The 19,465-nt window shown below is 35.7% G+C and overlaps 1 protein-coding gene across 1 annotated transcript in view; it reads right to left on the bottom strand.

Moving 5' to 3' along the window:
- The window catches only part of LOC142345639 (C2 domain-containing protein 5-like), a 35,558-nt gene extending 17,396 nt beyond the window's left edge, over window positions 1–18,162 (bottom strand). Inside the window, exons 1-10 of the mRNA XM_075397797.1 lie at window positions 17,848–18,162; window positions 16,918–17,028; window positions 16,398–16,556; window positions 16,032–16,232; window positions 15,620–15,853; window positions 13,198–13,434; window positions 12,554–12,758; window positions 6,307–6,508; window positions 3,584–3,698; window positions 2,977–3,205 (exon numbers count right to left, since the gene is read on the bottom strand). Coding sequence (XP_075253912.1) covers window positions 2,977–3,205; window positions 3,584–3,698; window positions 6,307–6,508; window positions 12,554–12,758; window positions 13,198–13,434; window positions 15,620–15,853; window positions 16,032–16,232; window positions 16,398–16,556; window positions 16,918–17,020 — 1,685 coding nt within the window. The 5' untranslated portion in view covers window positions 17,021–17,028; window positions 17,848–18,162. The remainder of the gene's footprint in view (window positions 1–2,976; window positions 3,206–3,583; window positions 3,699–6,306; window positions 6,509–12,553; window positions 12,759–13,197; window positions 13,435–15,619; window positions 15,854–16,031; window positions 16,233–16,397; window positions 16,557–16,917; window positions 17,029–17,847) is intronic.
- Between the last annotated feature and the right edge of the window lie 1,303 nt (window positions 18,163–19,465).

Below are 19,465 nucleotides of genomic sequence, written 5' to 3'. Positions count from 1 at the left end.
TCTCCAAAGCGACTGGTTAACAGGTAGACAAAGAAGAGCGAATAGGTGCGAAGTTCAAAAATAGTTTTCCATTTTTGAAAACAATTTCACAGTTATTATTGTCATTAGATATCAACTGAAACCAATAAAAAGTTCATTTATATCTACATAGGAGGCAATTGAGACATGTCATTATTCAATGTTCGATGGCGCAAAATTTCAAAGCCAATGGTACCAACGGTTATTGCAATAATTTAAAAAGAAACCAAAAATCCTTTGAAATGTACATTTTTATGAAATCTCGTAGTAACAATAGTAACAAAGCCGAGAACCCAATGTTTGAAGCCAAAACGGTTATGAATTACAGCTCAATGGAAACGGGTTGCGAACTGTGTTTACAGAGACTGCGCTACAAATCGACCGAAAAGCTATTTAAAAAAACAAAAGCTCAAAAACCCAAAATTGTTTTTGAAAACGGATGTTTTAAAAAGTAAAAACAGACTTAAAATTACAACAAAAAGCAACGGATTAAATTTCAACACCTCAAAAAGCCAATTGGATCTGTTAATAATGAGACTAAGTCACGAGCCCACAAAAAAGCAAATTCATAAACAAGCCAAAGTTTAAAACAATTTTACAACATGACACTGTTTGTACAGGGACTATAATTATAAGATGTTACCTGCAAGAAGTGAAAATAATCATTTTATCTTCATCTTAACATCAACGAGTCTTCCTTAAAAAAGAACAACTTAGGCATGACAACAAAAAGACCCAAAAATTGAACAGTATAGAACCCTCGAAACTTTTACGAAACTATATGGTCGAAGCAATCAGTCACAACGCACAACCAAGTGCGGAAAAAATGTTTGAATCCAAAAAGTAATCCAGACTCTTAATGAGTGAGATGGAGTTACATGGTGACAAAAACAAAAGCAAAAAGGAGACAGAAGAAACAAATCTTTTTTAATTTGAAATTCGTTGAAACAAACACCTATAAATTGAAATATTAAGCTCGGTTGAGGTACGCGTCTCGGGGAAGCAAATAATATCTATCGTTATCGGGTATATGTCGTACAAGAACGAAAAAAGAGAAAAACTTGTGCAAAATCAAAAACCTAGAAAGTTTTTGAGATAATTGTCTCAGCCCAAAAAGCATAAACTATTCAACAAAACGACTATTATATCCAGATACGCCTTCTTCCAACGTTGTGCATTTTTGTTACAATGCTTTTCTTCATTGTCAATAATGTGGTATTTCGACAAGAAAACAAAATGAACTCAAAAAATTTGCAATTATGATAAAAGAAAAGAAAAATTGAAGACGCGTAGTACCAAAGAAATAGACGCGTAGTACCAAAATAAAGAAACCATTAGTAGAAAAAAAAATCGTTACCGACATAAATTTATACATCACGGTAAGTCTATTTCCGCCTGTTTTTACTGAGACTGCAACCGAAGTTGAGAGAAATAAGAAAAAAATTCAAAGTTCAAAGAAAAAAAGTCAAAGCTCAAAGATTCACCGATATTTCCTCAAAAAAAATACATTCAAAGACTTAAGACATTAGATAACAACTGAAAAATCTATAGGTTCTTTTATACCTTCTCAAAAAAACTGGACCTCTGATTGGGAACGCTAAGTCACTTAACAACAAAAATCATAAGAAATGGAAACAAAAAGCAAGAAGTCCATAAAATTTTGACGAATGCAATTGGTCAGAGCCATAAAAACCGTGAGTTAATTCTGAAATCATAATATAATCTCGTTGAGTTTCGTTTTTTGAAAACAGTATCTGTCATCAATTGAGCCCTGATTTGAAATTCTTGTCCGTAATATACATAAACATAGCTGGCAGATAGCCAGAAAATAGCCGCAATAGCTTTGTAGATCTGCAGTCTAAAAATCAGTAAAAAAGACAGACCAAAAAAATTCGTCTTTTCATTGAAGGCTGATATGTTACATTTTGAATAAAAATCTGTTTACTTTTTTGCTGCCTCTATTAGTTGCTCTCAAATAACCTTCGTTTAGAGTGACACACACACAATTGACCTTATCTCTTTGAATTAAAGTAAATAAAAGTCAATTTCAAAGTGAGGGGGCCATTTTTGAGAGTGAGGTAAGTCAAGTGTGACCAAAAATTTAATCACACGATTCAACAAAAAAACTCGCTCCACTAAGAGCGAAAAATGACGTCACACACGTATTTCAGTTGAAATTGCATGAACGGATGAACAAAAAGCAGATTTGAAGTGGTTCTAACGTCATATGGTCGTAACAAAAATTGCGACGACGAAATAAAAAAACCAAGAGAAGGCCAATAATAGCCTCAGCTATCGCTGTGCGGCTATTAAAAAACATTTACCTAGCGGAAATTTTTTGAAAAAAAGGTCGCGCCCCATTAAAATCTAAAAAATTTTTATCATAAAGATTCATGGTGAGATCAAGATCAGCCCAGACATTGCTGAGCGTCTAATAAAACACTCAATTGTTGAAATGGTTGCGACAAAATCTTTTTAATTCAAAAAACCTTTTAATTCCATATTCTACGCTGGACGGGCTTTCTAATGATACTAATGACGGGCTCTCTACGATTACTATATCGATCGGCCAAAATTGTCTAAAAAACCATTTGAGTATATAGTTCCTCCCCCCAGAGCGGGGTCGGAACAAAAAGGGATTTTTTTCTCGCAGAATTTTAAAAAGTCACGCGTCATCACAAAAGTCCCATAGACAAAAACTTGCATTAGAAAAGAGCAACAGTGCCGATAAATGCGATAAACTCTAGTTGAGATCAATTTACCATAAATTGGAAATTTGCTGTTGCCTACCCCAGTACGTTTCACCACCCGATTGTAAATTATAAGTAGCCGTAAACAGAGTAAACGATTAGGTTTAAAAATTGTGCATGCTCTTGGTGGTCACATACAAATTGCATTTATTAAACTGAGTAGGCAATAATCAAAAACATCCCAAAACTTTTATACTGTCAAACTTACCTCAACTCAATGGCCTCTGCTTCTCCATGTCCCCTCTTTTTCTTCTTGACTACATTGGCATGTAGCACAATGGGTGGGCCGCTCACGATGACGTCACAGGGGGGAGGGGGCTCACATGTACTCAACAGCACATCATGTACTTTGGCCGATTTGCAAAGACAGCAGACTGGAGTGTCTGATGAGAAAGGGAGAGATGCGTCGTTGTACGGGAGGTGCAATAGACCACATTCTGAAAAACAGACCTAGTCAGAAATTCGCAATTTCCATTTGCGCGGGCCGACTACCAAACTAACAGCTTAATTTCCTTAATGTGACCATAATTAAAAATTAAATCACCTAAACCTTTAAAAAAATATTCTGCAAACTTTCTCATGCGTTACCCTCGATTTGAAGACCTGCATTTTTACAAAATTGACTTTCACCCCATACCGAACAATAAATGAAGGTCCTGTCATAAATCGACAGCTCATTAAATTAAACCAACAATTTTTTGCGGCTGTATTTTTGGATGGCGATGTTAAATGAATAATCGCGGTACTGAATTTTTTTTAGCTAGCTCGAGACAATCAAGGAACCTAGACAATCAATGAAGTAACATTTCGAGTACTTGAGCTGGACTGGGTACTGCAGCTGAATCCAAATGGGTTTCCTGGGCCACATCCGCTGGCATCCCCTGGCGACGCACCTCCTCCAGAGTACTGGATTGGCGAACGTGGAGACATCTAAACATTATCTGCAATAAATTTTACATGTATTAGTTCTGGTGACAAATTGATAATTCCAGCTATAGTTGAAATTTTTTATTGTTTTTCTTTCGCTTTTTAGTTAAAAAGAAACTATTTTTTGTATCATGACGTTACTATTATTTCAGAAGGGCAGCCTAAGAGAGAAAATGTCTGTTGCTGGTCCTTAGCTGACATAGTGTGTCTATATAATTGATGTCTTGTTGTGGAATTCTTAAATTAACTCGACCAAAATTATTTAACTGAGGTTCATTTCCGCAGGAAAAAGCGAGAAAACTATATCAAATTAGTTACAGACTTTATGCACATCAATACAATGCACAAAGCAGTTAACGCCTGACATTAATAGGACCCGTGTGTAGAAATAGCTCCCTGCGTACCACTTTGAAGTGATAAGGTCACACGTAAGCCAGTAAAATACATATTTATCTACAATTTAATAACATAACCGACTAACGTCGGGCGAGTTGCTCTCAAACGACCGGCGAGCGGTTGGCTTTGTCAACAGCTAGCCACGTTTTAGTGTCCTCAGGGCGCTACCTCTTTATCCCGTTTCTGTATACGAAAGTCAATTGAGTCAGACGAAAAATCGGCTGAGCGAAAAATTGCATAAAAAGACAAACAGGATTAACATATTTGCTACAAATTGCGTTTGAGAACAATTAACAATTGTTTCCTAAAAGTGCCTGTTAGATCATTTATGCTAAAAAAACATTTCAACTATAACTCATTGTTAATGAGGATCAGAGATGGTGACATTACGCCAAATAACAGCAGATGAAGTGCGGAATCAACAAAAAGAGAGATAAAACGTGAACGAGAAAGAGAAGGAACCCAAAAAAAGAGAGAAGGAGACATGAATATCTTCCATTATTGGATTCGACACTGCAACTTCTAGTTTTCTAACCTTGTTAACAAATAAATCATATAGAAAAAAACTGAAAAAGGCAAAATTAAATAAAAAGGCAAAATTAAAAGGCAAAGTTTTATTGCGGAGTTTTGAACTCCGCAATAAAAAAAATCAAAACCATTTTTTGTTTTAAAAGTTCTGTCAGGTAACCCATCTCCGAGACTTGAAAAGTTTCGTTGGCCAGTAATAGTCGTTAAACTCAGAAAAGAACAAAAAATAATGAAAAAATTTGAAAAAATGCAAATTTTAACAAATCTTGCTACAATTCAAGACATAATATCTTAAGAACCATTTCATTGCCTCAAGAGACAATCCAGTATCCCTGTTTCAAGCCTGAAATAGTTTCACTGGCTCATAAAGATCCTTACGATTGGAACAAACAAATTTTCCAAAAATTTGAAAAGTTTAAATTTTATTACTTTAAAACTACAAGTTTTAAGTTTATAAATATTGCTTAAACTGGACTCATAAAAAATGTTGATCATAATCCCATTAACTCTAGAAACTATGCAGCAGCTTATTATCAAACCTTGGAGGAGGACCCAGGGCCTCTGTTGCCGGAAAAAAATTCGAAAACAACACAAAATTGCAAAAAATTAAAAAAAAATTGCTTAACTTCGTGAGATTAAAAACTTGAAGTAGATTCCATTACATCTAAACTGTGCAGTAAGATATTATTAAACCCTAGAGGAACTTCCGTGGCTCTTGAGGCTAAAGAAACCTATCAAAATGACAAAAAATTTCAGAAAACTTCAAAATTGCTAAAACTTGATATTAAAAAATTGAAAATTAATACATGAGCAACAAAAAATTTAAATAACTTATTATCAAACCCTAACGGAGGCTTTTTTGACCCTTGAGTCTCAAAAAATCTGAATAATGACAAAGTTAAAAAAAATTGGCAAAAATGGCAAAAAAATATCAAAAATATGCTAAAATTCGTAATGTTTAAATATTGCAAGACATTCCATTTAATCTAAAAACAATTCAGAAACCTATTTTGAAACACTAGAGGATGTTACTTGGCTCTTAAGGCTAAAAAAAATCTTAAAAAATGGACAAAATTCAAAAAAACTTGAAAAAAAGCAAGTTTTATCAAAAAATTGCTAAAATTTGTGACATTAAAAAGTTATCATTAAAAATTTGTCAGTAACTTATTATCAAACCCCATAGGATGTTTTCTGGTCCCTGGGTCTAGAAAGACCTGAATAATGAAAAAAATGTCAAAAAATTTGAAAAAATTGCACGTTCTGTCAAAAAAAAATGCTAAAATTCGTGATGGTAAAATGTTGAAACCATTACATTACCACTAGAAACTACGCAGTAACCTATTTTAAAACCTAAAGAAGGTTCCTTGACACCTAGGTCTGATAAAAATTAAAAAATGTCAAAAATTTTCAAAAAGCTTGAAAAAAATGCAAAATAGTATAAATTTGCGTTTTTAGCAAGCGGTTGTTCGTCAGTAGCTAGCCATGGGAAAGGGGGGGGATTTGCGCCCGGGGCTGATTGGAAGGCAACACTGGGGTGGGGGGTCAAGCGAAAAATCGCATAAAAAAGACCGACAGAACTAATATAATTGCTACAAACTTCGTTTGAGAGCAATTAATAACGTTATTTGAGCACAAAAACTGCAGCTATTAAAACATACAACTGCAGCTGTCAAATTTGGTCTCTGACCTGCTCTGAGCTTTCCGAGGGATGATCAATGGACAATGAGGAGTATCCCAAATTGGACCTCTGAGGCATGAACGAAGGGTCCAGGTTGGCCGCGGTTCCGATAGCTGACAAGACCATCAGGTCCTCGTACATAGTTGTGAATTCACAGTATCCTACCACACAGTTGCACGAGAAGGCTTCCATGTGCGACTTGATCTCGTTCCTTGAACGACATACAGGAAAGTTTATTATGGTTCATTTAGTTGAATCAAGTCTATGAAAGACAAAAGCTTCGAATAATTTTGTTTAAACTCTTAGTGGTGATAAATTGTAAGCGTCAATTAGCTTACAAGACTAGGTTCACGTTCTATCAGCATTTAATTTGAACGATATAGAACACAAAACATAGCCGGCAGATTGCCGGAAAATAGCCACCAGACACGCTTGAGGCCTACCATGGATTTGAAGCAACTAAAAAAAGATAGACAGATTGACCACCAGTCCTTTAATAGACAACTAGACTTTTTGGGTTAGATCCGGTCTTTCATTTTTATGAGACACATACGCTCTATAAGGAAAAAGCCCTAAGGGAACCTTTTCAAAAATAAAATTCGAAACCATAAACTTAAGACTAATACTCAAGAATTAGGGAAAATACGTTTGGCAATACTTAGATGCACACTATTGCCGGAATATAGCAGCGGTTGATTCCAATAAGCATGATTGGGATTGAAAGAATAGAAGATATTGAAAAAAAAGATTTTTGTACAAAAACATTTTTTAAGTCCGATTTATTTTGATGGCATTTCGTAGCTGAACATAACGTACTTCTGTTTCTTAGAGAGAGGCTACAGGGGCTACTATCAATACCAATAAGCATTAGAGATGGTAACTAAGCCTTATAGGAACGACGTTCAAATAGCGGGCATCTAAAATTGGGCTTTATGGGTTTATCCCGTTTCTACTTCTGACTTCAATTTTTTATACTGACTTCAATTTTTTATACTGACTTTTTATACATGACTCAATCAGCCCCGGGCGCTGAGCAACTGATGTTCAAAATCACTTTTAGCAGAATGAGAGAAGAGAGAAACTAGCCTAGAGAAGTCAAAAAGATATCACGCAAAATGTTGAAAAAGCGGCAAAATGAGGTAAAGCGAAACATTTTTTTATTCGACGAAGTAAAAAAACATAGCAGGACAAGTCCTGACGTACAATTCTAAAAATTTTCATTGACTAAACAGAAAACTAGACCAAGAACGGACTATGAATGGATTGGGAAAACCATTTAGAAAAAAATCCGATCCAAAAAATTGAAAAAACTGTAAAAATCAAAGTGAAATTGCCGCATGTGAACAAAAAACCACTAGCGAGACAGCGAATTTTTGTTCAAACCCCGTTTTCTCACTCTACTTTAAATTTAGAGTGAAAAAATTTCACGCCGCAAAACTACTCGCTTTTTCAATCCACTTCCTGTTTCGGCATGACCAAAATCACTACAATTTGACTTCAAAAATCATGAAAATGTGTGAACAGATCTTAAAAACATAGCCGGAAGAATTCCGGAAGCGACTTGAAGCGTCAGAAATTCAAAATCGTAATTGCAACGGAAGCCACTACCTTTTGTATTAAACCATTAACTCACTACCTCCCCAGGTCTGCTCTAAAAATTGGTGAAACTTAAACCACTGTCAACAAGAGAAACAAAATGCAGCAAAATTTAATATTACTGAAAACGTTTGGTAACGTTAAAAAATCCAAAATAATTAATGTGGTCAAAAACCTGATAGTCTGAAACAGATGACAAGGTTATCAATAGCCCTCAAATAATTCATTATTCTAATCTGAAAAAGATCGCGAAAGCAAAGGGCAGATAATAATCTTAGAAACTAAGTTAAATCTTTTCAAAAAAAAGCTCAAATTTAAGAATCAGAAAACACCTATAATTACACTTCTAGTCACTGCGATTAAAATAAAAAACAAAACACATCTGTTCCTTCTTGTACATAAGCTAGACAACATGATTTCATACTAAATCAAAAACAAAATTGATCATAGAAAAGACATAAGCAGCAGAATATTCAAAGGCAAAAAATCGTTTTAATTAAAGCCTAGGCCGGAAGAAAGCCGTATTAATTAGTCATAAGTGAAAATTTCGGATAAAGCTTGCTATCAAACTCTCAGTACTGCCTTATGTTGAATGAAATCAATTGCAAACCAAAGAAATGACGAAAATCTAAGAAAAAGCTGAAATCATTCATTTTTTACAACTGAAAAAATCAATATATCAAAAATAAATGTAGGTGCCAGGAGGACAAAGCTAGAATTATACTAACTAGAATGTAAATATGGGCACAATGTAAGGAACACCGTAACAAAAAGACACTCTTGATTTTTGAAAGTTGAAAATCAATTTAAAAAATTCAAGAGAAACGAATAAATTTCATTGTTAAGCATTCAAGACATAGAAAAGATAACTAGTCATCCGATACAAAGATCTATCCTCCTGAAGAGAACAAAAAATAGGAAAAAGCAGAATTCATAAATACAAAACATTGAAACATTTTGCAAAAAAATGGTCGAAGAACTTTAAGTTAAGACAAAGTTAAGACTGCATTTATGAAAAAGTTTTAACTGTTTTTTCAAAACTTAAACCCAAAAAAGATTGAATTTTTATTGAAACGAAATTACAGTCCATCATGTTGCACAAAAAAACTATTTCTAGCAATTACAACTAAAAAACAAACGAAAAACTGACGAAGATCGGAAAAAACTACCAAAATCGGATTAGCATGTACAATTTTATGAAACAAAATTACATCAAGGTAGAAAGAAGCGTTGAGTGTAGGAAATATCAAAGAGAAGTTGCCATATTATCTGACTTTTGACACAGAGACGGTTAAAAGATCCAAAAATGAAGAAATTAATAAAAAAAGCCAAAAATTAACTAAAAAATCAAGAATTATGTGCCAATTTTCAACTTGAAACGCATTTTCAGGCTCTGCAAAACACTGTGGTATCAGTTTCCGAGGTTGAAATTTCAATATAGTATCGGAAAAAATTTTTCTACAAGAAACCAAATTAAAAGCAAAAAAATGGGCCACTAACACGAAAACACGGCTAAAAACGGTCATCTATATGTGCAATTCAGTCAAAAACTACTTTTCAAAGTCAAAAAGTCATTCACTAAACGCAGCGCATGATCAAGAAACTTCTCTCGCTTAGCGAAAATTTGTTCACCAAGACAGCTTCTCTCACTTTCGCCTTTAGGTCAAAATGCCGCGTGGACAAATCTACTTCCTGTAAAAAAAACCGAGAGAAAACCAATACTCCTCTTCGAGTCGTAAAAAAAAGACAGCGCCCCAATACAATTCAAATTCTTTGAATTGTAAAAAATAGGAGCGCTATAATAGCCGGCTGAGAAGCTGAGGGCGGCTATTAACTAGTAAATTAAGTGATTTCAAAAGTCATTTTTTAAGTGAGGTAAGTTCCAGTAACTTCTCCACTCTAAGTACTTGAAGGACTACCAAACGCGGCTAAGGGCCTCTAATGAAACTTGACGCCCGATGAGTTTTACCTGTTTATCCCGTTTTGAAAGCTCAAAGTCATGAAAAGTCATCAAAGACATGAAAGTCAGGGTAAGACGAAACGAAAAATCTGTTAGACGATTTAAAAAAAAACAGGAGCGCAATAATAGCCGTCTCGAATTGCTGACGCGGCTATTAAACATAACCGAATAACTTCAGGCGAAGTGCTCTCAAACGACTGGCGAGCAGTTGGCTTCGTCTGCAGCTAGCTACGGTTTACGAAGGCTAGCTTTAACTTAATTGAGGGTGCGTGGAGTGAAGGCGAGGGGGGGGGGGGAATTGATGTAGTCGATTAATCTCATACTTGGTCTATTAAGCCGAAAGACTCTAAGAACTTAATACTCCGGGTGTTACCTGTTTATCCCCTTTTAGAGGACCGAAAGTCAAAAAGGTCAGACGAATATCAGCCAAGCATAAAATCGCATAAAAGACCACAGACCTAATGAAATTGGGATAAACTTCGTTTGAGAGCTCGTAAAAAATCCCTTCATAAGCGAAAACATTCAAGTACAAGTCCAAATTGATCGGACTGAAGAATCTCTGAAAAAACAGTAGCATCCAAAAAGTTGATATGATTCCATTTGAGAGCGATCAATCAATTGCAAATCAATTGCAAACCAAAGAAATGACGAAAATCTAAGAAAAAGCTGAAATCATTCATTTTTTACAACTGAAAAAATCAATATATCAAAAATAAATGTAGGTGCCAGGAGGACAAAGCTAGAATTATACTAACTAGAATGTAAATATGGGCACAATGTAAGGAACACCGTAACAAAAAGACACTCTTGATTTTTGAAAGTTGAAAATCAATTTAAAAAATTCAAGAGAAACGAATAAATTTCATTGTTAAGCATTCAAGACATAGAAAAGATAACTAGTCATCCGATACAAAGATCTATCCTCCTGAAGAGAACAAAAAATAGGAAAAAGCAGAATTCATAAATACAAAACATTGAAACATTTTGCAAAAAAATGGTCGAAGAACTTTAAGTTAAGACAAAGTTAAGACTGCATTTATGAAAAAGTTTTAACTGTTTTTTCAAAACTTAAACCCAAAAAAGATTGAATTTTTATTGAAACGAAATTACAGTCCATCATGTTGCACAAAAAAACTATTTCTAGCAATTACAACTAAAAAACAAACGAAAAACTGACGAAAATCGGAAAAAACTACCAAAATCGGATTAGCATGTACAATTTTATGAAACAAAATTACATCAAGGTAGAAAGAAGCGTTGAGTGTAGGAAATATCAAAGAGAAGTTGCCATATTATCTGACTTTTGACACAGAGACGGTTAAAAGATCCAAAAATGAAGAAATTAATAAAAAAAGCCAAAAATTAACTAAAAAATCAAGAATTATGTGCCAATTTTCAACTTGAAACGCATTTTCAGGCTCTGCAAAACACTGTGGTATCAGTTTCCGAGGTTGAAATTTCAATATAGTATCGAAAAAAATTTTTCTACAAGAAACCAAATTAAAAGCAAAAAAATGGGCCACTAACACGAAAACACGGCTAAAAACGGTCATCTATATGTGCAATTCAGTCAAAAACTACTTTTCAAAGTCAAAAAGTCATTCACTAAACGCAGCGCATGATCAAGAAACTTCTCTCGCTTAGCGAAAATTTGTTCACCAAGACAGCTTCTCTCACTTTCGCTTTTAGGTCAAAATGCCGCGTGGACAAATCTACTTCCTGTAAAAAAAACCGAGAGAAAACCAATACTCCTCTTCGAGTCGTAAAAAAAAGACAGCGCCCCAATACAATTCAAATTCTTTGAATTGTAAAAAATAGGAGCGCTATAATAGCCGGCTGAGAAGCTGAGGGCGGCTATTAACTAGTAAATTAAGTGATTTCAAAAGTCATTTTTTAAGTGAGGTAAGTTCCAGTAACTTCTCCACTCTAAGTACTTGAAGGACTACCAAACGCGGCTAAGGGCCTCTAATGAAACTTGACGCCCGATGAGCTTTACCTGTTTATCCCGTTTTGAAAGCTCAAAGTCATGAAAAGTCATCAAAGACATGAAAGTCAGGGTAAGACGAAACGAAAAATCTGTTAGACGATTTAAAAAAAAACAGGAGCGCAATAATAGCCGTCTCGAATTGCTGACGCGGCTATTAAACATAACCGAATAACTTCAGGCGAAGTGCTCTCAAACGACTGGCGAGCAGTTGGCTTCGTCTGCAGCTAGCTACGGTTTACGAAGGCTAGCTTTAACTTAATTGAGGGTGCGTGGAGTGAAGGCGAGGGGGGGGGGGGGGGGAATTGATGTAGTCGATTAATCTCATACTTGGTCTATTAAGCCGAAAGACTCTAAGAACTTAATACTCCGGGTGTTACCTGTTTATCCCCTTTTAGAGGACCGAAAGTCAAAAAGGTCAGACGAATATCAGCCAAGCATAAAATCGCATAAAAGAAGACCACAGACCTAATGAAATTGGGATAAACTTCGTTTGAGAGCTCGTAAAAAATCCCTTCATAAGCGAAAACATTCAAGTACAAGTCCAAATTGATCGGACTGAAGAATCTCTGAAAAAACAGTAGCATCCAAAAAGTTGATATGATTCCATTTGAGAGCGATAAAAAGATCACAAAAATAATCAGCATTAAGATTTTAATTAATTAACATTTAAAGCTTCGTGGTACATGTAAAGGAGCATGCATCAAAATATTTACCTTAATTCGAGCCACCAATTATCTCTCATCAAACTCTTCTCCGGATCCTCCATCCGGTCTAGGAGCTTCACTGATCTGGCACAGACCAGACCACCCACTGCAGTAATGAAACTGGTTGGATCCGCAGCCCCACTACTTCCTCCATGCTCAAATGTCCTTAAAGTGAAGAAGGGATACTCCACAACATGTTTGTAAATTCGCCCATCTGAAAGGTAAAAAGCACGTTTGTGAGGCTATAAAGCCACATTCGCGTTAAGTTGCATCAGTTGTGCTACAGTTGCACAATTTCTTGAGAAGCAATGATTATTTCTCAAATTTTAAAATTATTAATGATTTTTAATATTATTAATGGTTTTTAATAAAATTATTAATGGTTTTTAATCATTCCCCAGATTACAGATAACTCTCTACATGTTATCCAATTTAAAAAAACTAACAAATTTTCCATTTTTGCAGAGTGCTCAAATATGCGTAATATGGAAGTTTTTAACTCGCCGTTGATGTTAGAATATTTCATTTCGGTACAGAAAGAACCTATCACGGATGACGCTTTGGGTCACCTAACCAACCATGTCAATTGAAGCGTGGTCATTAACCGCAAAAAGTAATCCTCAATTATCATGACAGCTGAAAGCCATGCTTACCAAATTTACTTGGGAAGCAATCTTCCAAAGCAGCACCAGCATTTGGATCCGGACTGACACCAGACATGCTAATCTGATGGGTTAACGGGTTCAAATTCGATCCCGAGAATGCTGATTGAGCACTTTGCTGACTAGACGAAAGACTCAAAATCATCTCGGCTGATTTGAGACCAGGTAATTCGGCTGGAATCATGAAGACTGCAGTACCGAAACCACGCACTACCACTCCAGTGTCACCTAATATAAGGAAAAATAATTTTTCACAAAAAGTTTTGAATTACCCAAGTTAATTTAAAAAACTACAACTGATCGAAAACAAAAGTATCATACAATAAAGTATCTTGTAAAGTATTTTTAACTACGCTTGTTTTTCATTTAATTATGATTAACTAAAGGTGGCCCAGTTTCCAGAAGCTATTAGATGTCATTTTAACAGACAGGCTGATCAAGGGCTAGCTTTTCAAACTTCTCTAGATATTTTGGGCTTCTGTTAGTTAAAAGAAAAAACGGAAGATATGAATACTTAGAAAGATGTATTCAAAAAATTTCCAAAACCCGCAACCATATAGTCATCTAACGACGTTCTTTTGCCCCTCAACTTTATAACAAATAAGTTCTGAAGTATTTATTTAATGACCAAAAGATTCCAAAAAAACATACCCGGCAGATTGCCGAAAAATAGCCGCCGTTGATTCCCATAACCAAGATTGGGATTGAAAGAAAACAAAAAAATGATTTTTGTACACAAACAATCTTAAAGCGCGAACTATTTTGATGAGAATTTGGAGCTGAACAAACTCTTGTTTCGTAGCGAGACGACACAGGGGCTAGTATCAATGCCAATAAGCATTAGAGATGGTAACTAAGAACAAAGTTTGAGTAACGGGGCTCTAAAATACGACTTTACGGGTTTAACCCGTTTCTATTTCTGATTTCGTTTTTTAATACTGACTGTTCGTTTTGAATTACTTTGCTGAGCAACTGCTGTCTAAAAGCACTTTGAGCAGAATGAGAGAAGAGTGAAACTAGCCTAGAGAAGTCAAAAAGTATTTCACGCAAAATGTTGAACAAGCTGTGAGCTAGGGTGAGCTAAGGAGCGAAAAGAATTTTATTCGACAAACTTTAAAAAAAATAGAAGCGCTATAACAGCCGGCTGAGAAGCTGAGCCGGCTATTAAGCAAAAACCAACTTAAAATTGGACGAATAGCACTCGAACAATCGGTGTTGGCTAGATTTAATTCTTAGCCTGCTTCATGAGAGGACACAAAAATAACACAAACCTGTCCCGGAAAACAAGAAGTCGGTAAAAATTTTAAGTATATCGCCAAAAGCTTTTTGCCGACATTATGGTGTTTATAAAACTTCAAGCTAACAAAAATCATTAAAACAAAGATTAAATAAATAGAATCAACATTTTGCGCTAAAAACAACACAAAAACGAACCCTTTCACTAAGAGCAACCTTGTTAACCCTTTAAAGCCAAACAGATTAATAATCTTAAGTATCCAAAACAAAAACGCAGAACTTACATTCTCTAAACTTCTTGTGGTGAAGTTGCACTGGAGAAAATGTTAAGTCAAAAACAGTACAAAACAGAGGAAGATGAAAAAAAAATACATCTCACCTCGAAATCATGATGTCATTCAAAATCTCAACTCGAGCCAAATAGATGACAGATTGTCAGAAAATAGTCGCGATAGCCTCGCAGACCTGCCGTCTCAAAAAACTAAAGAACTGAAAATGATGGATCTCTTTATTAATCGCTGATTTTTAAAAATCTTTAGTCGCTTCTGTTAGCTTCTATCAAATAAACTTGGATTAGGGTGACAAACTCTCAGATGATATGATCTCCTTGAAACGAAAGTAAACATAAAAGTCATTTTGATAGCGAGGAGTAATGATTATTTCTCAAATTGAAAATTACTAATGGTTTTTAAATTTTTCAATTTATAAAGGTCAATCAAAGGTTGTTAAGTTTGCTATAATAATTGTGGTTCTTGCTATAATAATTTGGTTCAAAGAATTTTAATTGACTTAACAAAAAGTTCGCAAGGGCTTGAACCTGGCAATCATCTTACCCACTCAGCTAACCAAAATGGCTTTGATTTCCTTTCACTCACAGTCGCTTTTAGCATTGAACCCAATTTCAGAACAAGAACAACTTAGACAACACAAAAATGAAGAACTAACGTGAGAAAAAATCACTTAATAAGTCAAAGAATGTTATAGAAGAAAGGCCCAAAAACGGTCAGGTGAAAGTTTTGCACAAAAAGAGACCAACATGGTTACACTAATCGCTTCAAAGTTCGTACATGAAAGAAAGCGCTGTTCCACACCGTCACTGAAAGCCGTTCTTTAAAGGGCTACACAAGCTTGAAGTAAATCCTAGGAAGAAACTCGAAGTTAAAAGCGAAGCAAATACCTTCAATGTCGAAGAACTGCTGGTACCCCAACACAGCATTAGCTCCCAGGTCCAAAGACTTCATAGCCAATTTTCGCCTCACTTGGGCTGATAATTGAGAGAAAACTTTCACTCTCACTTCGTTGCTGGTGCGAGAAGTTCTCAATTTGTCAATCAGCTGGAACTCTGGATCTTCATTTACCACCAGTTCGTCCACTAATCCGAACAATGTCACCAGTTTGAAATTCGGAGGTACTAAAACAAAGAGATTGCACTATAATATCATGGAAAATTTTCAATTACTTATCCACACAGTGTTCGAAGTAAGGGATATTTTGCGAAAATTAAGATTCTGCCTGAAAGCATATACAATCTAGTATGCAATTTCATACAATCAGAGATGTAATCAAGCAACTAAAAGCGAGCCGCTTACCAGAAGTAGAGGCGAAAAACACGACGTCAGTGGTGCTGTTAGTGGTGGGAATTAAGTTCACGTTAATTTCCAGTTCCAGTTCACCTCGAATACCATGCATCGTATCAAAGATCGGGAAAAATCCACAAATCTCTTTCGGAGTTGAGCTGGCAAACAGGAACATACTTAGGTCTATGTCCACCCTTCCGATTGCATCGTGAGCTGTAAACAAATATTTCTGTCCCTCAAGTTTTCTACAAGGATTATTATATTACTTGGCATTAAATTTTTTCACATAAATCTTTTACTTATCACAGCTCCCTCTATGCAAATGACGCTGTTTCTGTTGATAAGTTAATTGAATGAAGTTTTGTATGAGCATCTTACCACTGTATGTATCGTGGTCCATAACACGCAGCAGCAATAGTTCATCGTATAGCTGTTCGTCTTCGCTGAAATTGAAACTAAACTCAATACCACAGCCTGGAGGCTCTCCCCACGCTGGGTTCAGGGACCGATGACATACAGGCGTTTTCCGTACTTCACCTAAACAAGTTGTGACGATCATGTCATGTTCAAACTTCTTTCCTTGTTCGTAAACTTACAGACGGCTATTTATTCTTGTTCACGTAGAGCTTGGAGTATCCCAGACAAGTTATACATCCACAAAGAACCGTTTCTGAACGTAGACTAACCGTTTTTTCGTTCAGGAAGATAATTAAGTTATAGAAAATAGTTGACTGAGTAGGGAAAGCACAGGCAATTGAAAATGGCATTTAATCTGCCCCCCCCCCCCCGGCTCAGTGGGTATATACCTCTATTTTTATTTGTTTTCCTACATAAAAAATTGCTAGCTACATCAGCTTCCAAAGGGGCGAAACAGAAGAGATCAGAACAATGGATTTACCAGCAAATCTAATTTCAACGAAGGCATCAGTAAGCTCACTACGTCTGTCCATAATCGGCAGCCCTCGGGCCGATTTCACAACAACAGCAACGGCTCCGGGCATTCTACTCCCTTAAAAAGTTGGAAATTAACTATCCATAAATATTTTTAAAATAGATTTTCCCCGTAGAAGTAGAAAGAGTCTCAAGCGTCCCCATCTTTTTCGAGATTTACATGAAATTCCACGTACTTTCTTTTTCTTCGAATAGTGATTCAAGCAAAAGTTCCAAAAAAATTTGGAATCTATTCTGTTTCCCCCCCCCCCACCCCCAGTGTTTTTCATGACCCCCAGTATGTTGTTATACAGCACGTTACTATGTAAGAAAATAGCAGGTGCGCCTGGGGGTCATAAAAAATTTATGCTCACTAAGCTGGGAGAAGGGGCCGAAACAGAATAGATCCAAAAATTGCAATCGTCGACATGCTTCGAACGTTCCCAACATATTGATATACAAAGGGATCCAACAGAACGTTTGTTCTTCTGAAACGGATAACGTCCATCTAGGCCAGCCTAGTTTCTAATCATTTGAATTCCTCTCTTCGCTCCTTGTTTCGTTGTTTCGATAGTCGCTTCAGCATTAGACTCTATACGAAAAAAGGTTCGACGAAAATAAAGCTTATTCCCTCAAATAAAATAGAGTCATGGTATTATTCCGTTATTTGGGGACATGAACCGATCAAAAATGAGTTCCAAACAAGCTAAAACATTGACGATGGTGCCTTGATGGCGAATCACATGGGGTCGAAAGTGTGTTTCATTTAAAATTTCCAAGCCTGAGTGTCTCTTCTGTTACTTTGAGATATAGAATCCCAACTAACTCCGGCCTAAGAATCGGCAAAAATTGGATAGCGCACTCTGTGTAAGCGTCCTATATGAAGGGAAAATCTCACCTATAATAATAATATTGAAAACAGGACTTTGAGTCACTATCGAAGGTTTCACCCATTTTGCAAGACTTCAGTTGTTTCATCTTGTTTAGGGGGTTACAGTAGCCACATCTGCATATCACTATCCAGGTAAATTTGTTGTTGGAGGGACCGAGGATTGAACGTTGAGGAACACCACTGGTAACATTTCTTAGGGTTCAATTATCGCCACATTGCTTGCCACTGCTTAGACATGGTTTCATGGGTTCTAGGAAACTACTTCCAGCCACAAGAGACCTAAGTTATTAGCAGATTTTGTAGTACTTTGTCAAATGCTTTAGCAAAGTCGATATACAGACTGCTCAATTATTTAATTGGTTCTCGTTTATTCTGTTCGCATACTTTGCCAGGAAATGTATGAACTGTAGCGTTGCAGAACGCATATTTTGAAACCGTTTTGACTTGAGCAAAATGTTGATCAAGAGAAGCAATAAAACTCATCAAAGAAAGTTTTTCAAGAATTTTTGAGCAGCAACAGAAGAGAATGACGGGACAGTAGCAAGTTAGCTTTGCTAGCTTCTTCAGTATTGATATTACTTTGCTTTTTCACCAATGTTTTGGAAACTTTGTTTAGACACATTTGAAAAAAACAGTTTTAGTGCTTTGCACAGTGTTTTGCCTTTTTTTCAAAAGCGAGTACCCGTGTTTTGTCGGGTCCAATTATTATTATTATTATGTATTACTATATGTTTAGGCACCATTTAACTACTAAGAAGTGCTTCAATATAAAACAATCAAAATAAAAATGTTTTCAGTTTCTTCCTGTAAGTAAGCTCATCTAGTATTAGCTTCAATTCAAATGGCAGTCTGTTCCATTCATGCGGAATTGCATGGCTGAAAGACCTTTTTCCGAAGTTGGCTTTAGTGACAGAAATTTGAAGGTTGTAAATATACTGGCATCTTGTAACTTTATCATTGCGAGACACAAGAGAGCTAAGATACCCTGGAACTCGATCTGTTGTATCGATATTCATTGAAAGGTTCAGCTTTTTCAAAATCTTTTGAGGCGTTCTTTCTGGATGGACGGTCGGGTCAAGGGCGTTTCTCATCATAATGTTAAAAATTTCTGCATATGAGTAGAAGTTCTTTCTTCAAAAATCAATTTTTCTTTTTCTGAGAGGTCTTTCTCAACTTAGTAATTAATTTTTTTTCAAAGACGCTTTATTTTTATAAATTCAAGTAATATTAACTCACTTTTTCAGATTTTTCGACTCTATTTGTATGGAAATTAAAACGCAATGGGACAAGTGGCATCTATGTTTGGTTGTCCCAGGTATATTTTCGTCTAATTTATAAAGCAAAATTTATACCATTGTCGTAACAACTCATCGATATTACTTTAACAATACGGCTAGAAAAGTTTCTTGGATTGTACTAGAATTTATTGCACTCTTGTTCATCTTCTTGAAAGCGCTATTTAAGTCAAGTACTGAAAATTGAGATTTTGCTTAAAGTTTGCCTGTTGTCTGACAAATTTTGAACGTTTTGTCCGAGATCCTTTCGAAAAATCTGATTATAATCGCACCTGTCAATGACGACGTCTAGTTCATCTTTCTATAAATTACCAAAAATGTTTCAAAAA

Source organism: Convolutriloba macropyga, chromosome 9 (assembly GCF_964194025.1).
Source record: "Convolutriloba macropyga chromosome 9, txConMacr16.3, whole genome shotgun sequence".
In the NCBI taxonomy this organism is placed as follows: domain Eukaryota; kingdom Metazoa; phylum Xenacoelomorpha; order Acoela; family Convolutidae; genus Convolutriloba; species Convolutriloba macropyga.
This window is presented reverse-complemented; position numbering and strand designations above follow the sequence as displayed.